Source organism: Cydia pomonella, chromosome 4, assembly GCF_033807575.1.
Source record: "Cydia pomonella isolate Wapato2018A chromosome 4, ilCydPomo1, whole genome shotgun sequence".
Taxonomy (NCBI): Eukaryota; Metazoa; Arthropoda; class Insecta; order Lepidoptera; family Tortricidae; genus Cydia; species Cydia pomonella.
Window position 1 is genome coordinate 14,161,738 of NC_084706.1, and position 22,452 is coordinate 14,184,189.

The 22,452-nt window shown below is 37.1% G+C and overlaps 1 protein-coding gene across 3 annotated transcripts in view; it reads left to right on the forward strand.

Moving 5' to 3' along the window:
- The window catches only part of LOC133517124 (hemicentin-2-like), a 217,322-nt gene that overhangs the window by 188,776 nt on the left and 6,094 nt on the right, over window positions 1–22,452 (forward strand). For 2 of the 3 annotated variants that reach the window (XM_061850284.1, XM_061850283.1), the window contains exons 12-16: window positions 651–873; window positions 2,370–2,585; window positions 5,301–5,429; window positions 10,011–10,106; window positions 20,402–20,544. In XM_061850284.1, the coding sequence (XP_061706268.1) occupies window positions 651–873; window positions 2,370–2,585; window positions 5,301–5,429; window positions 10,011–10,106; window positions 20,402–20,544 (807 nt within the window). The remainder of the gene's footprint in view (window positions 1–650; window positions 874–2,369; window positions 2,586–5,300; window positions 5,430–10,010; window positions 10,107–20,401; window positions 20,545–22,452) is intronic. The other variant, XM_061850285.1, reaches the window with a different exon arrangement.

Genomic DNA, 22,452 nt, shown 5'->3' on the forward strand with positions numbered 1-22,452 from the left:
AATAAGAACTCATCGTTATCGTATCTCATTCTTCGAATCGGACCGATAATGGTATGTGGTTACATAAACCAATTATTGATATTAGCAAACTGTTAACCACGACCTTGACTTGATAAAACCTTTCCTTTCTAAGATTAACATGGTTTATCATTCAAATTCAAAATTATTTACACTGTATTATGTCACAAAATAAAATATAAACAGAAGGTCCGTTCCCGCCGTTTTTGAAAATACATATCTAAACGTGCCCGACTCACTACTTGGTTCTGTATTAATATCGAATTTTATAAAGGAGTAGGAAATATATGTTTACACACATACATACATCGATTCGTCGACATACATCTTATCATGTTTACATTCCTTAGAGACTCCATTTTGACGTACATGACACCTACGTAGCGGCGGGGACGTCAAGTGAGCAACGCGCGCACACCCCGACTAAGCTCTGCCCGAGAGTGCCCGAGAACGCCTGTAAATGTAACGTCTGTGTGCGTAAATGTCACGTCTGTGTGCGTGCGGCGAAAACGGCACTTTACGTGTAGTTACGTTAACCAATTACAAATTACAAATGTATTAATATTTACAAATTGTTGAATTTACAAAGGGTGTGGCCCTGGCTTGTCCTTGACAATACTTTTCTTTTCCAGGAGCGTTTCACTGTCGAAACAAAAGAAGGCAAATCTGTATTGACATTTACCCCCGTATCTGACGTGGACTACGGAACGCTGTTCTGCCGCGCGTCGAACCTGGCGGGGCAGCAGGTGTCGCCGTGTGTGTACACCATACTGCCTGCCACTAGGCCAGAGGCACCTTATAACTGCACTGTTTATAATCTAACCGATGACTCATTGGATTTAGTTTGTGTTGCGGGTATGTATTTTATTCCCTTATACTCATCTCTTTTGATTGAATGAAGATTCGAGACGAGACGTAAAAAGTGTAACACCAATGAAATACGTCCCAAGATTAAATTTTGCATCTCATTCGAATTACTGTTAAAAAAATGTAGTACCTACATTTCACTTAATTTTCAATAGTCTGCTTCTATGAGAAAACAATTGTAATGCTGAGTGACAAGTTTAAAAAAATATATGATATGTATGTTTTTAAATTAATTTTCATTAATTGCTGAAGAATCTAAGTCGTGCTTCGCAACCATTGTTTAAAGGACGTTTCAGTTGTTTGGGGCTTGCAAAGCAATGCGGAAATTATTCTCATAACCGTTTTTGGTACAAAATTGAACATAAAAATTATAATAATTCGATTTAAAATTTGCTTTTGAATTAAGTTATGCTCCGGTAATTTGAATCTGGTAGTCCTCACCAACCCCCCTCCAAATGCTACCAATTAAGTAAGTTGGGTTAGGTTAGAACTACAAACCACCACCAATCCCACGGGTTCCAGTAAGTTGGTTAGTTTGGAACTGCAACCATCAAACAACCTTAACAAAATACAATTCCAGCACTTTTTTGGTTAGGTATTATTTGTTACAAGTTGCAAATTGTTAAATTATAGCGATGTTCGAGATGAATTTTATTACTACATAGTTACACCAGCAATCTTATACCTATAAAAAAGCCCTATCTTGAAAATAATTTTGATATTACAAAAGAATAATTTTTGCTATTAATAAAGGATTAGAAAACTTAAGAAAAATAAGTTTGAATTTATTAAAAACGGCTTAACTATTTAATTTTTTTTATTGGTAGTTACTTGAACGAAAATTAAAAAGTTTACTATGAACTCGTCAACGATGAATGACCTATCATTGTTACGAGTGATGTAAACTATAAATTATTCTGTACTAACTTTATAAAAAAAGCTTTTTTGATTCTAGAACGAAATTCGTCAATTTTACACTAAAATTTAATTTACCGTATTAATTTTTTCGCACATAAAAATATTGGTATTACATTAAAAGCATAAAGTAGGTCGTGAATTTGTTTTTTTTTTTTTTTTATAGTACATTTACTTACTATAAAGGCCGGGCAAGGAAGGGATGTGGATTGGGATGCGCGGCCTGCAACCCCGTTTCTCGCCGAGATCTATAGTGCTTTTCTGAAACATGCAATGAAACAAAATGGTCAATTTGTTTTATTCGTAGATTTTTACACAGCTAACAACAAATTACGAATCTACTACTATTTATTTTGATGTTTGAATGCGTTGAGTCACAATTTGACGTTTAATAAAAACAAAAGAATGTTGCTTTACAGGGGAAGGGTGTGTAAGGCTGTATGAAGTTCCTTTACATAATCATCTTCACTCATCGCACCGGATACGTAGTATTTCCGGACCTAATTTGAACATTCCATATCAACATGTCATTGCAAGGATGAAAAAAAACATTTTTGTTTCTCTTTCAGGTTACGAAGGTGGCCTCCAATGTATGTATTTAGTAGAAGTATGGGCTAACGAAGGACTGGTTGTTAATACTACGAATAGTATAGCTTTATGGAATCTAAGACGATTAGGAGCTAAGAGGCACCTACGCTTAATAGTTTACGCCGTGAACGCAAGAGGAAGATCAGAACATGTTACGTTAACCGTAGAAACTGCGCCCAGACTGCCACCTAGGACAGGTAAAGTATTTTTCATTTCTCCTGTTCGGAAAGTGTGATTTTCATGAGAAGATAGCCGGGTGGAAAATAGCTTTTCCTAGGGTGGGAAAAGCTATGGGTGTAAAGTATTTTTTTTTAAAGTTATGATGAGCAAGCTTATGCTATATAAAATAGACCCAGTGTCTGTACCTCCATTCATTTAAGGCGGTACAGACACCTATTGCTATCTCTTTCTGTCTCTTGAAAAAAGCTATTCAAATCATTTTACTATTCCACTCATTCTTGGTCGTACAGACACCTATTGCTATCTCTTTCTGTCTCTTAAAAATAGGTATTAAAATGTCTGAAACCATAGGCAATTTAGCAATTGAATGAATGAAATGATTGAATAATGGGTTTTATAGACTGAATTCGTACCTAATTTATCGGGATTGTATCAAAAATCGTTTGCGATTTGTTGCATGTGTTTTGTTTGTTGTCTATAGAGTAGAGCCCATTACACTGAAACTTTTATATTGGAAACAAAATCATAGAAAAGGCGGGAATAACGGATAAAACAAGAAAATTTATCAGTTCTGAATAAAAATGTGCGATTCCAGCGACTAAAAAATTGATTTACCTCCCGAATAGATAAAAGTAGAGGCGAAAACGGCGATCGATAGTTTGTTACCGGAATGCTCTAAGGAGAGATACATGAAGGCATACGACCACTTCATAAACTGGAGCAGCGCTAAGAAAGTAAAGTCGCTGTCGTAAACCGTGTTTCTGGCATATTTCGCAGAAATATCGAAGATATTAAAACCATCTACACTTTGGAGCACGTATACAATGCTTAAATCAACTATTCATAACAAGCATCAAGTTGATTTGAAGAATTTTACGAACTTGTTAGCATTTTTAAAAAGACGATCGGAAAACTTTAAAAGCAAGAAATTAAAGATTTTCACTGCTAAAGAGGTCGAGAGATTCTTAAACGACGGTCATAATGTCCTATTAATACTAGACATGTCAAACGCTTATCCTATTTCTATCGTAAACTTTAACTAATTTTTCCTACTCCTCTACCGTTATCTGTCATTTATGCATTCATTAACACGAATATAAGAACATACATAAAAGGTTTCAAGAAAAGTCTATATTGTCTATTCCTCATAAAAGCTCTTGTGCTTTTAATCGCTATAACGTTACTGCGATTAATGGCTACCAACCTAACAAAACCAAAACGAATACAGTTTTAAACTAAGTGCATTGCTGCCAACTTACAAAATATTCATTTGGTTGCATAGTAAAAATAATTACTTCATAAGTCAGAAACACGCATGTGACACCCGTAATATAGCAACACCCATAGACTACGAAGACCGCTTAGCGTTGCTTGTTAGTCTCCGTAGGCTACGGTGGCCAAAATTGAGAAAAAACTGTCCAAAAATTTAATTTAGCAAGTAGCAAGTACCAGGGCCTCATGAGTTACGAGGTGTCGCTGACCGGCCGGCCGCGGCCCGAGGCGGGCCGGGCGCGTAACAAGGTATGCTCGCGCGTCTTGGCTATATACTTTTGCTGTAATTTGTTTACCTAAATTAAGATTTATTTTTGTTGACTAGTAGGAAAAATATTGTATGCAACGTTGTATAAGTAGGTCAAAAAATGCTCGTGGCGTATTCCTTTACAATGTTCGCCTACGCCTTCGGCTCCGGCTCACATTGTAACTCACGCCACTTGCCTTTTTTGACTCTTCTTATACAACTGTTGCATAAAATACTATAATTTAATTGTTGTTATGTCGTTTACCTATCGCTGTAAGTATGTATCTGTTAATAATATGTTCTAAAGAAATATATCTATAATAAACCTACTTTTTTTGTGTTTGAGTTTCCTCATAGTCGAAATGAAAAGTAGAGTGTTTAACTCGGGTAAAAGTAACCATCTCACCCTCGAACTATTGGCGCTCTCACTTCGAGCGCCAAAATATCTCGGGTGATATGGTTCACTTTCCCCCTTGGCTAATAATCTACTATTGAATGGTTAGAGGGTGGGAACCACTATCCTAACCCTTAATTCCCCTATAATAATAACCAATGCTATCAGTACTTAACAAGGCAGGTGTTCGTATAGTTCGATTATAATTACGAGTACATAAATTTTTAAAGGCGATTTTAATGTCCTCGAAATAGTTGGATAATTCGAGATGCCACAAGAAATTTGGCCTAATCGTCGCTAAAGCGTTCGCTAAATTTGATTGTATGGGAATTTTTATAGTTTAGTTTTTGTATGGGTACAGCACAGCGGATGTTATTCCAGATCTAGAGCAGAGCCCAACTGGGGAAGTACCTCCACCTTATAGAAAACCGCAGTCAATAAATAACACTAGACCCTACTCATAGTGTTGCGTTCCTGCCGGTGAGTAAGGTTGCCAGAGCTCAACGAAGGGGAGGGGGGTTTAGGGTCGGCAACGCGCATGTAACTCCTCTGGAGTTGCAGGCGTACATAGGCTGCGGAAACTGCTTACCATCAGGCGGGCCGTATGCTTGTTTGCCACCGACGTAGTATTAAAAAAAAAATATTTCGCTGCTCATCAGTCCGTCAGATGTAATAAAATCAGACTAGTAATAAGTCCATATAAAGCGTGGGTATAATGTATATGTCTATATGGCTTCTAACGTTACGGTTTTCAGATCAAACGCCAATAATTTTTGAACGGGTCAAGTTTGATAAATTGTATTGTATTGTTTCGAACAGAGGCTCAGGAGGCGTGGGAGGTGAACTGGGCGTTGGGAGGAGTGCTCGGGGCCGCCATTACCGTGGCTATAGTGCTGTGCCTTGCCCTCGTTGCCACGAAGTTACGTCAGAGGGCAAGGGATTATGAAGGTACGAATATACTGTTAAAAATGGCTTTGTACTAAAGAAAGATGCATTTTCATGACTTTAAATTTGCTATAATTAAACAAAAAGAGAACATAAATGTTACTTTAACTGATGTAGGAAATTGGTTGCGTCAGAATGCATGAATGCTTCGAAAACTAAATTAGTTCGATTTGCTACAAGGAATAGTAAAATAAAACCATTAAATATAAAAATGGGTACCTAATGAGCAAATTGAAGAAGTATCACATACAATTTTCCTAGGCATTGATACAGATGAATATTTTAATTCGTAACAACACATAGACATAGTTTCCACTAAAATTAATAAATTTATTTATGCCATTAAAAAACTGAAGTGTATCACTACGGACAAAACGGTGTTACTTGTTTATCATAGCTACGAATATGTTACTTCTGCATTGTGCTATGGAATAGTATTGTGGGGTTACACAAATGTGAAACAAGCTTTCATAGCACAAAAAAATGCATAAGGGCTATAGCTGGAGTCAAGTGGTCAAAGTCATGCAGGCCGTTGTTTAAAAAATATGGAATACTGACAGTACCGAGCATATATGTCTTAGAAATGTGTAAATTCGTTAAATGCAATTTACAGTACATATGGGGCTACTTTATAGTACTAGTGCGAGAAGTAGCATATTACGTTACTGTGTCGAACATTTAAAGGGCCATATGTACTGTAAAACGTTGTACGATACATGTGCGAATAGGTAATTCGCAACTCGTGTCGATTTAAAACACTCCCTTCGGTCGTGTTTTAATTTATCGCCACTCGTTTCGAATTTCCTATTTTTCGCACTTGTATCGTAATGTACTATTTGAATTGTTTGACCATAAATGTAACATCAAAAGCGCACAGTCACACATAAAGCTTTAGTAGTCCCAAAAAGCAGATTAGAATTATATAAGGAAAATTGCTACCACATGGCTGTCCGTATTTACAATGCACTTCCTATGTCATGGACATAGCAACAATTTTTTTCTCTAAGTAAGAACTTTTCTGTTAACGGAATGTTTTTACAATCGAAATTATTTTTTTCTCAGAACAGAACAAAATCGATCGCTTGACATGTAAATTATATTTGAAAATTGACTTGAATCGTAATATATATTATAGTATTATATTTGAAATCGCGAAACGTCTGGTTGACGTAACTGATGGTGACCGAAGAGCTGGCGGCTTCCTCGCACAACGTATCAGTATTGCGATACAACGAGGAAATGCCGCCAGCATCCTTGGTACCTCGAGGGCCTATTTAAGATATAAGCTAGTTATAGTAATCATCTATATATATATATATATCCATTATGTATATTGTTATTGTAAATACATTTTCTTGAATTATACTCGTAGTAATATTGAATAGACTTTGTCCTTGGAATGTAGTCGAAGTATATTTTACACATATTTGTTTTGTACTTTTGACAATTATTTAATTTTCAAGTTTATTTGAATTGAGTCGTTATTAATGTATTTCAGGAATAAGTACATTGTATACCGTTAACCGGTTGATTGTGACACTGGCTATTATAATATATTATTGTAACATCTGTATTGACATGCACAATCGGATAGTAAAAAAAATAGTATAGTAATTTCCATTTCAGCAAGGAAACGGAATAGCCAATTTATTTTTTTCGTAGCCTGTTTTAGTGTCTTACTGCTGGGCAAAGCCCCCCCCCCCCCCTTGATCTCTATCTCTATCTCCTCCGTCACCTCCTCGTCCTCTATCTCCGTCTGGGCCTACCGCGTCCGAGCCCATCTTCTGGCATCCACTTGATAGTTATACTATCCCACCTGTCTGGATGCATACGGCAGACGTGACCGGCCCAGTCCCATTTCAGCCAAGCAGTCTTCTCGCCAACATCAGCAATACGGGTTTTTGACCGCAGTGCGGTGTTCCGGATACGATCGGTCCTATGTATGGAAGAGTGATAGAGAGAGATAACTACGATACGCTACGGAGCGTGAACGATTGTTACGTTGGCTACACGACCAGAGCGAATTCACGCCAGCTTTCGCTGACGCCGAGCTTACGGAGATCTGCCTCCATTCTATCCGCCTAGCGATATTTAGGATGACCAACCAGGACGGCGTCCAGATGGTCGACCGAAGTAAGTCCTTTTGACTGCCCGATCGTCACCCATCCTTTCGAGGTGGCTAAGCCAGCGGAGACGATGTGCTTTGGTCTCACCTATTATATTCGGTTCGGCTATTAGTTGTTGTATTTCGGCATTCTTTCAAATCCTCCAACTGCCATCGTCTCTTTTGACAGGTCCCAGAATCTTCCTTAACACCTTACGTTCTGTGACTAGAAGGCTGTTTTTCTCCTTGAGCGAGTGTCCAAGCCTCACACCCATTCCCATTTTTTGCTTTCAAGAGCGTTCTTGAGCTCTATCAATCGCTCTTCCTTTAATAGAGTCCAACATTATAGGTCAAGACATTAAGATTAATACTGTATACGTGTAAATTACTTTGCAAATACCACATAAATGTGATATTTTTTAGAGGTTATGAACAGGTATAGTTAGTTAACCAAAATATAGATATAGACCATTGTGGATTTTTTTGTATACCAATAAAAAGAGAAAATCTTACCACACATTACATTGTGTAACAAAACAATATAATGTATGGTAGGATTTTCTTTCATTTATTTATTGACTCCGACAGCATTATTTAATAACAAATTTAATAATTTACACAAAACCGTAGCAAATTATACACCTAAATATAAAAATTTGCATTAGCTATATTACTATATTTATTTCAGTTAACATAACTTATAATTTATGAACCTCCAGGTCTTTTTGTTGTATTTTCCTTTTTTTGTGGTACACCATTTGTATTGCATTGTTGATATGTTTATAAGACTGTTTGGATTCTAAATAAATTAAAAAATATATATATTCCTCAAGAATCATTCTATAACTAGGTTCCGTTCAGTAGTTTTTGGGTTTATCAAGAACATACAGACAGACAGACAAGGCAAGGGTCTTTGTTTAATAAGATGTAGTGACAGTATATAATAAATGCTACACCTGTTCTGTAAATTAGCCCAGATTAGTATTTATTTATTTTGTCATTGATCGTGTCGTCATCAAACTTTTTATAATAACTATACTTCTATTATTGTTATTTCAAAAAGCTTCAAAGGCTCAATAGTCGTTGCCACCCTTAACTAAATTGTTTTTGCATTTTACATAGAGGCTGGTTTACACTCCAACAATCTATTTCAACGTCGGAGTATAACTGTGGCAATGTAAACATTGGTTTTTATTCCATTCCAGTACGACTGCAGAGCGGTGTTTGAACAGTCACGTCAGCTTCGTTTAAAACTGCTGCTATTGCCTTGTTCCACTTATAGAAATGCTAGCAATTTTTATCACACTTCTTTTTCCGTAGAATTTCGCAATATCATGAATTTACATTTGACATTTTACATTTCAACTTTTTTAAACTTGACCTTACAACAAAGTAAGGTAATTTCATGACTCACTTACCAAGTAAACTAAACGATAAAACACTACTTAATAAGTACCAATGAATGCGCATTTATTGAGAGTGACTTTCATATTATTAAATTAAGTATATTTGGTTTGTAGTTAAAAACAGACCCTCCGAAAGCTTAAAATAATTACATTTTCATCGTATGCATCAATCAATTTAATTAAAGATTATATCAAAAAGGTCGACCCTTAGCGGAACACAAGGAAAAAGATAAGAGAAAGGGTTATTAAAGAAACCTTTCCTTGGGATTGTTGCAACCTTAATTGAATGAATAGAGCATTGTCAACCTTCATTAGATTAAATGATACTTATGCTGAAAAAAAAACGTGAACGTAAGAATAGAATGTAATTGCTTTCTGTGTAGATAATGCAAATCGATTATAACCGTATCCGAAATAATCGGTTATAACAGTAACCGAAATAATCAGTTAACCCGATCATTTTGACAAAATTTGATAACCGATTATTGGAACCTCATTCATCATATTCCTCAGTCATTTATTTATGACTAAAATTCTATGAATTAACCTTCTAATACATAATCCTGCATTTTTTGCTGTGACGCGCCTGTGACTATATTTTCTGTCATTCATGTACTTTAATAATGAAAATATAACAAATTTACTTCCCTTATTTACAAGTCCAAGGTCACATTTTCACTTTTATGGTATTTTGATTATTTTATTGAAAAACCAAGACTTATACTCACATTTTATACTTCTGTGTACCTAACAAAAGTATTCTAATTTTAATTAAGTTTATGAATTCGATCTGAATTAGCTATGGATCGGATTTATAAATGATATTTTTTCAATCACTATTGTCACTATTGACACTGAAGAGTTCCAATCCAAATGTGATTCAGATCGAATTCATATCCTATAAGTAACTAAAACTAGAATACGCCTCACTGTGTATTTTTAATAGAAATCAATGTATCTCTTCCTAAAACGAGCTATTAAAATAAAGCTATTAAAAGCTCCAGCCGTTTTTCTGATATTCGTATATTCGGATCTTTTTCCAGCTCACATCTAATCCTTGTGATTATTTCACAGTAACCATACCTTCATCGAAAACCCACAAGGCGACGCTGATGCGAGGATCGCCCATCGGCGACGAGCGCAACCCAGACTTAATACCCCTAAGTAAAGGTAAATACCAATTACTGTCAATTTGAATCGTCGTGCCCTGAAGTAACACAATTTCGCTTGCGTTAACCATCGTTTCGGCATTAGGTATTTTGATAATGTTAAATAGAAGGACGTTTTCGTCTTAGTATTTGACATTCGATCTGTATATATTATGAGCTACCATCATAGCAGCATATGCTCGAACTTATAATAATATGAGTGCAAGGTTCGAACGTTATAAAAGTTGGCTGCCACTCTAGGAGTTGTACGAGTACCTATTCTTATTTTAACATTTTTAAAAGGTTTTGATGTTCAAACGACTCGCGGTGCATTTCGCGTGCAACATCATTATATTCATTATCAAAACAATGACTCTTTTTTATATGTGCATACCGACCTATGTTTTCATTCAAAAAGAGTAGTCATTCAGAATAAAGATGGTAACTCTGAATACTTACTCTTACGGCTTATTGTTCGTTAGCTGTTTCACCTATCCGTTGTATTCTAATTTTAATAACAGGATATGAATTAGATCTGGGTTAAATATGGATCTGATCTGTTAGTCTCAAAAGAAACATTTCGCCAATCAATAACGTCACCTTTGACACTGACAGGTCAGATCCATAATCCAGATCTAATTCATATCCTGTTATTAAAATTAGAATACGCCTGTATAGGTTTAAGAATAGAATAGAATATTTTTTATTGTATAACTGTGTACATACAAAGGTGGTCGTTTTTTACATTATAAGTGTCAACAGTTGCCTGCTAGGGCGTACAATTTTCTTATGGTAGGTAACCTACCTATCCTAAAACTAAGCTTAAACTTAAGTACATGGTATAGGCGGTAAAACCACTCTGCCAGTAGAAAAAGGCGCGAAATCCAAATATTCTATTAGCACCTACATTTTCTAAACCTGCCGCCCCTCTCCACCGACGGAAATGGCTTGACAGACTGTTACATATAAATTGGCAAAGAATTCATTAATATCATAAAATACTTTATTGATTAGCCAGTTCTTAAGCCTCCGTTTGAACATAATTCCATCTAGCGCTTTTAAATCTAGAGGAAGATGGTTGACAATGCGGATAGCCATAATAAAAGTGCTTTTTTTTGTACTGGTCACGATATATAGTTTTTAAGAATCTTTTTTGGAGTTTAAATGTTTTGTGCACATCGACAGAATTGCCCCAATAGATAACTCCATATGTAAGTAGTGGATACACACTTCCGTAATAAGCATTTACTACCACAGTTTCGGAACATGTTTCTGACAGTATTGATAAGGCATAACAGCCACTAGAAATCTTGCTATTGATGTGTTCAATATGAGTCTTCCAATTTAAATGAGTGTCTATTTTAACACCAAGAAAGCCAGCTCCCGTAATTTCTTCAATAGGAGTCCCTGCGTCAGATATATCTAATGAAATTGGTGGAGTTTTATAATGCCTAAATTGAATCAGTTTTGTTTTACTAAGATGCACTTTAAGATTTAGACTATCAAGCCAATCTAGAATTATTCTAAGGCTGCGCTTAATATTACTGTTTATCTCTTCATCCCTGTTATCACTTGAGAATAATATAGTCGCATCATCCGCGAACATCACACATGGCTCTTCAATTTGATTTGGAAGTTCGTTTAAATAAATAAGGAAAAGAAGTGGACCCAACACGCTTCCCTGAGGTACACCAAGTAAAACCTTTTCAAATGTAGATTGTTTATGCTCAATTGTTTTGTTTTGTCTATCGTAATGTTCGATAAGCACAGCTTGTTCTCTATTAGTTAAATAGCTTTTGAATAATTGCAATGCGTTACCTCTAACTCCAATGCGCTCTAGTTGCTGTAAAAGTATGTTATGTAGCACACAGTCAAATGCTTTTGACATATCGAGTAACAGGGAAACGCACGGTTTACGCTCATTGACATTATCCCAGATTTGTTTGAATAAATTAAACACAGCAAGAGAAGTCGATTTCTCTTTTTGAAAGCCAAATTGAGTTGAGCTTAAGATACAGTTTTTATTTAGAAACTTGCTTAGTCTTTCGTAAATAACTTTTTCAAATATCTTAGAGAAAGCAGGTAGTAGTGCTATAGGTCTATAATTTCCCATATCAGTATGATTGCCTTTTTTATATAGTGGTTTAATCAGTGCTTTTTTCAATTGAAGAAAAAGAAGGGATGAGTTCCACGCCGTATCTCGTTATACGTGTAAAAAATTACTAAAGCATCTGTGTGAGTGAAGTGGGTAATTCCATATTTGAAATTTGTAATGTGGTTTGCTAACTCATTATTTGCCTCTCTTTATAGTTTGAATATTCCTATCCACTTGTGATTCTATAAGTATTGTCATGATAAGATATAAATACCTACCTTATCTAGCCATGAACAAATCATGTTGCAACGTTAACTATACGTAACAACTATATATAAAAAGTTATTGAAACAAATTTGATATATATATATATATATATATATATATATATATATATATATTACATAGACAATTTAATCACGAATTTAAAATTCATAATGATTATTCGATTTTGTCATATCTTGTGTATTTACGTGCTTTTTAATGATGCAGCGACGTACCTCAAAATATGCAGGACTTTTTCACTACCTCCGTCAGGAATTTCGACCCCTTTGTTTTAAAATTTTCTTTAACGAAATATTTTTATATATTATGTATCGCGTAGAGCAGCCTGTCTTTATTAAAATACAGTATATTTTTAGTCAGAGAATCTAACATCGCCTTGCCGAGTGTCAGTAAATAGCCTCAATAGCCTTGAAAAAATTATTGGGGGGTTGGAGTTTCGTCTTCTAGGTATGAGACATCACTGAAAATTGGTATTTTCCAAATAGCAAGAAAATATGCAATATCCTATATGCTTGATTTCGAAACACTTAAAATTACCACGTAGTTTCGTTGTATCTTGAACAGAGGCCTCGAAGCGGCCTCTAGGAACAAGTGACCCTAGGGCCCAATAGAAACATTGCTAACAGAATTTGCAAAAACGCCTATCATATTTATTGTAAAAACTGAGGTACAAATGCAGCTAAAGTGGACGCTACGACGAAAGTCAGTTCAGTTCTTCGTACGAAGGTTAGGATAGCAAATATAACCGAAAATTTACGTTATTTAATACTAGGCCAAGTCGAAATTCATACAATTTCCTACGTACAAAAATCGCATTTGGTAATTGACGAAGAGCAGAGTCAGAGCACCAAACGTCCTGCAGTGACGTTCTCCCAACTATTATTGAGCTCAAATTAAAAGTGTATTATAAGAGAAGAAAGAAACAGCCAAAAAACTATAAAAATTCCAGCAGGTAATGGGGTGATGTAGGCAAATATGAAAAACGGGGCCGTAAAAGCTGCCACACGCTAGGAAGAGAAAAAAATATTATTAGAAAAACTTTCAACTATCTAAATTAAAAGTCGTATTATATTATATTTATTCTATTATAAACCTTAGTTTGTTCTCAATCGCGTCAGTTTTTTTTTTCATTTAAAGATATTTTTATCGCTCATTTTACACGCACCTTTTGCAATTGTTACTTTAAAAACATCAAAACATATTCATTTTATAATTAAAACTAATTAAAAGATAACTGTACGTCAAATGGCGGTAAATGAAAACTTTTTTTCACGCATGTCACGCATTCGTAGTTTTTTTTTTAAATTCACAGACAAACTAGAGTCGGGGGCCTGTTTCCGTATCATTCGAGACAAACTAACATGCGAGATATGTCAAAATTGTAGCAATTGACATTTCATTTTGACCAAAAAGGCATCTCGACTGATATTAGAATAGAGGTTAAATCGAATTGGTTTTTTTTTCCGAGATGTTGCATTGCAGTTGCATTTGAATGTATAACCACATCGATTTTGATGTAGTTATGAAGCAATTACAACATCATCAAGGATAAGAAATTTGTTGTAACATAACAGTTTATCGTAATGTTGGCCATTATTTACAGATTTTGGAGGCATCATAGAGGGTTTATGATATGTGTGTAGATAAATTCGATTACATTACTTTATTACACACATAATTATAAGTACTCTTGGACTAGTTCAGAAGCCAAAGGGCAATGTTTTGCATTGCTACAACTAGTAATGGTGGCAAGACAAACCTCTGTGGCCTAATTATTTATCTATACAGTTGCATACATTGATTTATATACACATATATTAATGAGTAAGTACCCCAAGACGATGTTCAGAAGGCAAAGGCCAATAACCTGCACTGCTAATTAGAGTAATTAGTAACGGCGGCAAGATTAACCCGCAATGAAAGCCCTTCTCATGTCGCAGAAAGAAATTCTCATGTCGCACCAGATCAAATTCCGTGCAAATTTTATACAACTGATTCCTTGTATCGACAGCATATTTATACGGGAACATGCATTAATTAAAATTATATTCGTTTTACTGTTGTTCCTAATTTGAAACTCATAACTTTACAATATACAACATTACAACATATTATGATAGTGTAAGAACATTTACATTACTCAACTGATGTTAGCTATTTCCACCAAAGACAAGAAACTTGTCGGTTGTTGTGATGCTGGTCACTGCTTACGCGGCACGGTTTCTCAACAAATTAAGTAGGTTTATGGTATGGGTGTACATAATATATATTCGTAAACTTCAAATAGTACATGTTTTGTAAGGATAAAAACTTTTTACACACAATCTATGAAACACGGTCCTATGCAGCGGAACTTGTATCGTATAAAGCCAGTTGTTGGCAGCAAACTGCAGAATACCAGAAGTTAAAAGTAGTGTTTACTTAGACTTTTACGTCAGGGCTTCGACATTCCAACTTAAAAACTTTACTTATTAGCGAGCTATCTTTTTGCCGGTCCAGCTTTTTCCACGGATTAGCGGCAAGCTTGTTTATTTTCTTCTGTTTATGTTTTGTACGGGTCGATGGTCCGCTCGCCACCAGGCAGTGAATAATCTGATTACCAGCAGTAACAAGGAGCGCTGTTGCTTTAAATGAGTCGGTTTTCCAGAAACCTCTTTCTATGCAACTTCTTATTCAATCCTCAGTTCGCAGTTTGTTTTGTTTCTATTTTAGTTTGTTCTCATGATTTGAAAATGTATGTTGCACTCATCTGAATTAAAATTTTTGCTTATTTACATTATTGCCGTTTTGATTATTAAAGCCTTTTTCTTTTGTATTGATTTTGAGTAGTTTTATTAGTTCGATGAAGTTTTTATTATAAAAGTATTTTTTTTATTTTTTATCTAATCAATAAACGATTTTTTTCTTATTTAGGATAATATAGTAATAAATGAGGTTCAATAAATTTTTTTTCTTGCTAGGAAGAACAATGGTTCCACGTGAAACTGCCGCTTCCATGAGTAAAGGGAGCTGCAAAGTTGCATGGACACATTATGAACGAGTTTATTTATAAAGTTGCCATGCAATTTTGCAGCTGGGTGTACATTCCAAAAAAACCGCATGAAATATGTATTATTTAAATGGGATAAATATGACTAGATTTGATGACAAATAACTTATTTTGAATTAAAATTGAGAGCACCTGCTGGCGGACCGACGCAGAGGTGACATTGTAGGTACGACGCGTGCTCTCGATGATGCTATTCGGTAGAATTTGTACAGAGTATTTAATATCAATAAAAAAACAACAAAGTTATCGGTTACAGGTGAAGTTAAAGTGACGCCACAAAGATTGAGGAATCATCGAAAAAGGGAAAATAACTTCAAAGTGCATTTTATTTTTTATTATAGTTTCACGCTTACTATTTTGACATGATGAAATTCAATTACTTACTTAAATATCGTTTTTTTTTTCACGCGCTCATTGTAATTAGGATCACAATTTCAACTAGGCATATTAGGTACAATGTAGTTATGATGAACGTCAAATAAATCAACAGTTTACAAATTAGTTTACACCTCTGCTCGAGAAGATTTAAATAATTTAATTGCTGCTGGATTTTGATAGTTTCCGGTTTGGACCATGCATGTTTGTCAGTCAGGTAGTTCTCGCCTCTGTTATAAATTAAATACTTAAATACTTTTGAAGTAATTCTTAAAAAAAATATGTTTGATTACTAAAGGCGTGCGTCTCGGATGTTTCGGGCCTCCCGCGCTTTACAAATGCAAATATAAGTACACTTAATTTATTATCATAAAGGTTGTATACATGTGCAGAGATACATTCATCAGACTCCAATCTAGGCTCAGAAGTCTGCAAGAACTGCAGATTAGTAGATACAGTTCTTAATAATACAAGTAATTAAATCATTAAACAGTCGATAAAGAAGCGCTTTTTCAGTCGGCTCATAAAAGTCCTTAGTCTTTTGTCAGAGGGCAGTCTTTGCGGCTTTAACGCCTCCTGTGTAAAAGCGCGCCCTAATCACATACTCCTTTGGTATACTAAGGTGGACTCAGTCCGAGCCGCATGCCCTGATTCGAAGGGTTCAACTACTGCTCACCATACGCCGTATGCTACGCTGGTCAGTTCGTGACAGTAGACAGCGATGTGGTGGCAGTAGACAGGAACCTCACGACGCTGTCCTTGGCAAACGAGAACTGGCACAAAAGTGGTACTAAGTATTGCGTATCGCAAGGCCGAATGAGAGAATAAGGCGCTATACGGGCGGTTCTACATGGCTCTCACGGGAACCGATGTAGACCTGCTCGCGTCGGTGAACTGGCTACGATTCGAGGACGTCTTCGGAGAAACCGAGGGTTTTGTCTGTACAATTGTGGACGAAGTAATGATGACGAACAGCTACCGGAAATATATCCTGAAGGACGGTAAGGTTGACATTTGTCGAGCATGCTGCCGTCTCGGATAGTCACTCAGGCATATCATCTCCGGTTGTTATCTTGTTAACGGAGAGTGCTCGCACAGACATAAATAAAAATAATAAATAAATAAACGTTTATTCACATTTCATGCCTTATAAATATTTACAATAATCATTACATAATCTCGTAGCCAGGATTATTCAACAGCAACTTGCTCTTCTATTCTTGCTTTATACATTATCATAATAGGTAACAAAAGTCTAACAAAAATAATCTTAAGTCTTTGCGTATAATACTTGTTTACTTCTTAAACGGCCTGGCAACGGCCGCAGTCCAGATGCTAAAAATTGTTCACTATTCATCCTTTGTTTACCTTGTCGTCATGTTAAATATTAAGTTATCTTGGAATACAAATAAATAAATGTAATAAACTGCAGTGTAAATTGATTGGTACGTGTTGAAGGACGGTGAATTCTGACCCACCGTGATACAGTTCTTACTAGTACGGGGGTCAGATGACACTTACTTGCCTGTTGGTTTTGTACCATTGAAATTATGTAAGTAAACCAGTATGTGTGGAAACCAGGGAAGAGAGTGATGAGTTGAGGACCCTGAAAGTCGACAACAAAAGAATGAGGGAACAGCTTGCATCATTCCAGTCAGAGACCAAAGCGCTATGCAAGGCTTTTTCCGAGAGGAAGAGCGCTGCCCAGACGGCACTGTCCGGAGAAAATCCGGAAGCTGTAAAAGAGGTGTTTAAAGAGTTCAAGGAAGAGCTTAACAATGAACTCCTTAAAACGTTGGGCGAAATTATTAATGCACAAGCTCGGTGACCCGCTTCCTACTCAATGTGCAACTTCTGCCACTAACGAAGGTTAAGCAGCCACAGCCGGTAAACAGGTCACAACAGGGACCACTCTGATGCCCCCGGCAAGGCCCGGTCCAGCGTTGCAAAAGAAAAAGAAGGCTACAGCCAAACATCAGTCGGAACCTTCCAGGCCGGATTACCCACCACCCCCACCACCACCAGTTGAGGGAGAGTGGAAGAATGCAATCCGGAGAAAGGCAAAAAAGTAATCGGATAAAGCTGCTAAAACTCCACCTGCAAGGGCCAAGGCAGCTTTGAGGCCGAAAAAGCTGCGAGAACCAACCACTGCTGCGGTGGTAGTAGCGCTGAATCCTGATGTTGAGGACACATATGCCAGCATTATAGCCAAGGCAACCTCTTCCATTAGGTTGGCAGATGTTGGTATGGACTACCTCAAGGTCAGGAAGACGGCGGATGGGGCACGGATTATTGAAGTCCCCAACTCAGACAACGGGAGAGCTACTGACGCTCTTCGCAAAAAACTTGAGGGTCTGGTAGGAGAAGTTGCCAGAGTATATCGTCCGGTCAAACTAGCCCAACTTAATCTCTGGTTTAGATGAAGCAGCTACATCAGAAGTCATTCAGAAGGCTATGGCTACCAAGGAGGAGTGCCCACTGACCCAAGTAAAGGCAGGCAAAGTTTGGGTTAGCCCTAATGGGTCTGGTGCTGTTTTGGCCCAGTGCCCGATCGGGGCGGCCAATAAAATTAAATGCGGGACGCCTACTTGTAGGCTGGTCATCCGCCATAGTCAGGGCAATCGATCCCACACCCATGAGGTGTTATAAGTGCATGGGCACAGGGTACACCAGAGTGATGTGCCCCTCTTCTGTAGAGCGCGGTAATCTGTGTTACCGCTGCAGCAAGCCTGGGCACAGGATGACAGACTGCACGGAGTCCGCGTTAACGGCCTAACGGGGGAGTTATCATGCAAACCCCCAAATATTAGAGGGAAAGTCCCCGGTCGGGATTCCGGTGACCACCACGCCACTCGAGGAAAACAACAATGAGGGACAAGAAATGGAGCATTGATGCCATGACACCCGCAACAAGCACTGGAGGTTTTGCAGACCAACATAAATCACTGCGCCCGGGCTCAACACTTGCTATGCAAGTTATGGTGGAGTGGAACATTAGAGTTACAGTGGTGGCTGAGCCTTATTTTGTCCCTCCTCTACAGAATTGGGTCGGAGCGACTAATGACATGGTGGCCCTGGTAGTGCCGGCAACAGGTGGCTTTCCGCCCTTAACTCCACTGGAAACAGGAATTTGAGGACTATTTAGCGAATCTGGGGGGCGTTCTCCGAAGGGCAGCACCGGTTCAAATAATGGTCCTCGAAGACCTTAATGCTAAGAGCGCGGCATGGGGCTCCACGGTCACGAACGCCAAAGAAGTAGCCCTTTGTGGACTGGGCTGCCACAATGGATATGGCCATTCTTAATCGGAGTAACGCAAATACTTGTGTGCAGCGGCAGGGCGGGTCCATTGTAGACGTTTCGCTTGCGACCCCCGCGACTGCTGCACGCATAAACCAATGGCACGTTTTGGTAGACGTTGTAACCCTCTCCGATCACTTATACATTCGGATGAGGCTTTCCCCCTTGCAGACGGTAATACAGCCTAACGGATTGGGCGGCAGGCGCAGACAAATAAAACTCCCAAGGTGGTCAGTGGCCCAACTGGATCGCGCAACAGCGGATGAGGCTGCCATGGTGGAGGCATGGTGTGCCACCCTTCCAACTGAAGTTGGGGTTAAGGAGCACGCGGCGCTCTTTCGGGCGTTACACGGTGCTCTTTCGGGCGTTACACGGTGGGCTGAAAATCGGCCTTCATAGAAATAGAAACCGAAGTCTTAAATTTGATTTTTTTTTATTGGAATAGCTTTTGTTTGGTTTTATTATGTCCAAAAATTAATCTTAGCTAATTTGGTTGGAAAAATAATTAATTATATTTTTTTTTTTCAAAATCTTTATTTGGTGCGTATCAGAAAAATCGAGTTTTCTCCGAAAATAAAAAGTTAACCGTAATATCCTGACAGATGATTTTAAAACCAATTATTGTTGATTTTTACACATAATTAGAATTTACCTAGGGGGTGCACTATTTTTTTTAATCGATATATTTTTTCATTTATTTTATTTAATAATTAAAGAGTTCTCTAGATTTCTTCGATTTATAATCTGCTTTATTGTTTTATTTTTCGTTATAGTTATTTATTAGTCAGTTTTAATATGGGTTTAAAATCCTAATCATGTTATATAAATTAAATATTATTCTTATTAAAATCAGATTTTTTTATCACATAATTATAACGATTTAAAAAAGTGAAATCACACAGTTTAATTAAATTTATAAACAATGAGGTGGCAGCCAGTTTTATGACTCATCTTATGTTTTTTTTATTATCTGTCCCTAGCGATAACTAACAATAGTTACGATGCACGTATTTATGAGAGTAAGGTACTAGGTTATTGTTCAATAAAAAACATGCTTTCAGTTATTAGCTTGTTAGTTTGCATTTTCAGCACAACTGACTGCGCCATAAGAAATTAATGCGTGACTGCTGGCCACGCTGGCTCACGATTTGGCGGTGGCAGTTGTGCTACAAAGATTATAGTACTTGAAAGCACTGCTTACTAAAGTCTGTGTAGGTGTGAACTGTCCGCCTGATCCACCGCAGTACTCCGCTGTGGTGGCGTCGCCCGAGCCGAAACACTCTGGCAGCGCCCACAGCATGGTACGCACGTCACCGACAACGCCTATATCACAGCACGCTGCTTACGCTGACTCACAGGTAGATAATAAAACACATTACTAACACTTGACATAATCATCGTTTTATAAGTACAACTTAAGTAGATATCCATTTGGCGATCGATTAACCTCGCTTTCATCGGAGTCGAGCAATAATATGTTGTTTAGGTTACATATGCAAATTCATGCTACGAGTACAATGCTATATTAATGCTACGAGTACAGTGTTATATTGTAGGATTCTAACCGCCGATAATTAGCTTTGATTAGAAACGGCTTTCTTGAATTACCGATATTCTTATTTTAAATAATCAACAAAAACAGATCGAAAGTATCGAAACGGTTTAAAATTTCCGTCATAGTAGTTAATGTGACTGCTACATAGTGATAGGCATTAAAATACGAGTGTGGGTTTATGAAACGAGGAGGAAGCAGGTTTGATAAAAACATCACACGAATGTTTTAATGCCTGATTAAGGCTATCCTTAATATCATATTAAGCCTTCTATGATGTGCTCATGAACTACATATTACAACCGCCATTGACAGATTTGATAACACACTCAATTAAACGTCATCTTGTATGAGGTCAAATCTAATCCCTTTGTTTTTCAGAGATTTTCCAGAATTTGTATATCATTATTACACCAATATTTGACAATTACAATGATACCATCGATTCCGAACGCCAAACGCCAGAAAAACTAATCCAGCATTTACTTATCAGTTCAGACAACCTATGAAACATGTTGGGATATTTTAAATCATAGATATTACAATAAGAAGATGATTTTTTCTTCGCATCTCAACGTTTTACTAAGCCTCCCCATCATACAGCAACATTCAGCAGCATCAATCAAGAAAATCCACGACACTGCTAAAGAATGTCTTAAACCTTGGCGTAGACACATCGACGTGGGACCTTATCATAGTCCACCTACTCTCGCAGAAATTGGACGTGGAAATGCACAATGATTACGTAGATTAACTGAAAACGCCACGAGAATTACCTACTTTGAGATACTTTTTAGATTTCTTAGAAAACAAATTCACATCAATTTGGATTTCATAGATAAAAAATGTGTTGTGCCTGTTATTTTGCCTCTTCCTAATATTCTTTATTCTTTGTATCGTTTTCTGTATTTAGGTATGCATAAACAAGAATTTATAACAAACCAGTTTATGTTGATTGTAATTTGCGGTTTTTGGACGCATCATAGAGGGTTATGTAGATATAATTTGTATATGATCGTAGTGTGTGTTTACTTTACAAGGAGCGTACACATGCCTAGGAAACGTCGTTCCCATACGGAATTCCATTGTATTGATCACTTTATTGTCTTCATGATTAGTTCCATTTAACATGAAGTAATTTATGATCATAAGCTATTTACGGCATCTAGCGACAAAAGAAACGATTCGGTCAACGTGACACAAGTATGATTAAGAAATTATGTTTCGTTTGGTCTTCATTCAAGAGCAAATGCACGGCTTGCTATAGAAATACCCAAATCGCTACAAGTGTGTGTGCCTATTAAAGGCTAATTTGAAGATTTTCCTCGACTCTTTGATCCAATCACCGGATCGGGACTAACTGAAAAGTAGCTTGGATAAATTAACTAATCAGACAACATAAATACATTGCCTCTTTCTATCGTTTTCACGAAATAAGAAAGAAGGCAAATATGCTTTCAGCGGACGTAGCTTGCAGATCGTTCCTGAATGCTGCGCAATTACCCATCATAACTGTAGGTAAAACTCGTGTCCATAGGTCGTTTTGATGACATTTAATTGCAGCTTTTTGTTGGCGGTGAAATTGCTCAATTAATCCAGTGGCAGCTGGGTGATATGCAGTAGTTCGCAGTTGGGTCGTACCGATCAGATTATTTGAGCCTCTAAAGAGATGCGACTCAAAATTTCGGCCTTGGTCTGTAGTAGTGAGCCGTAG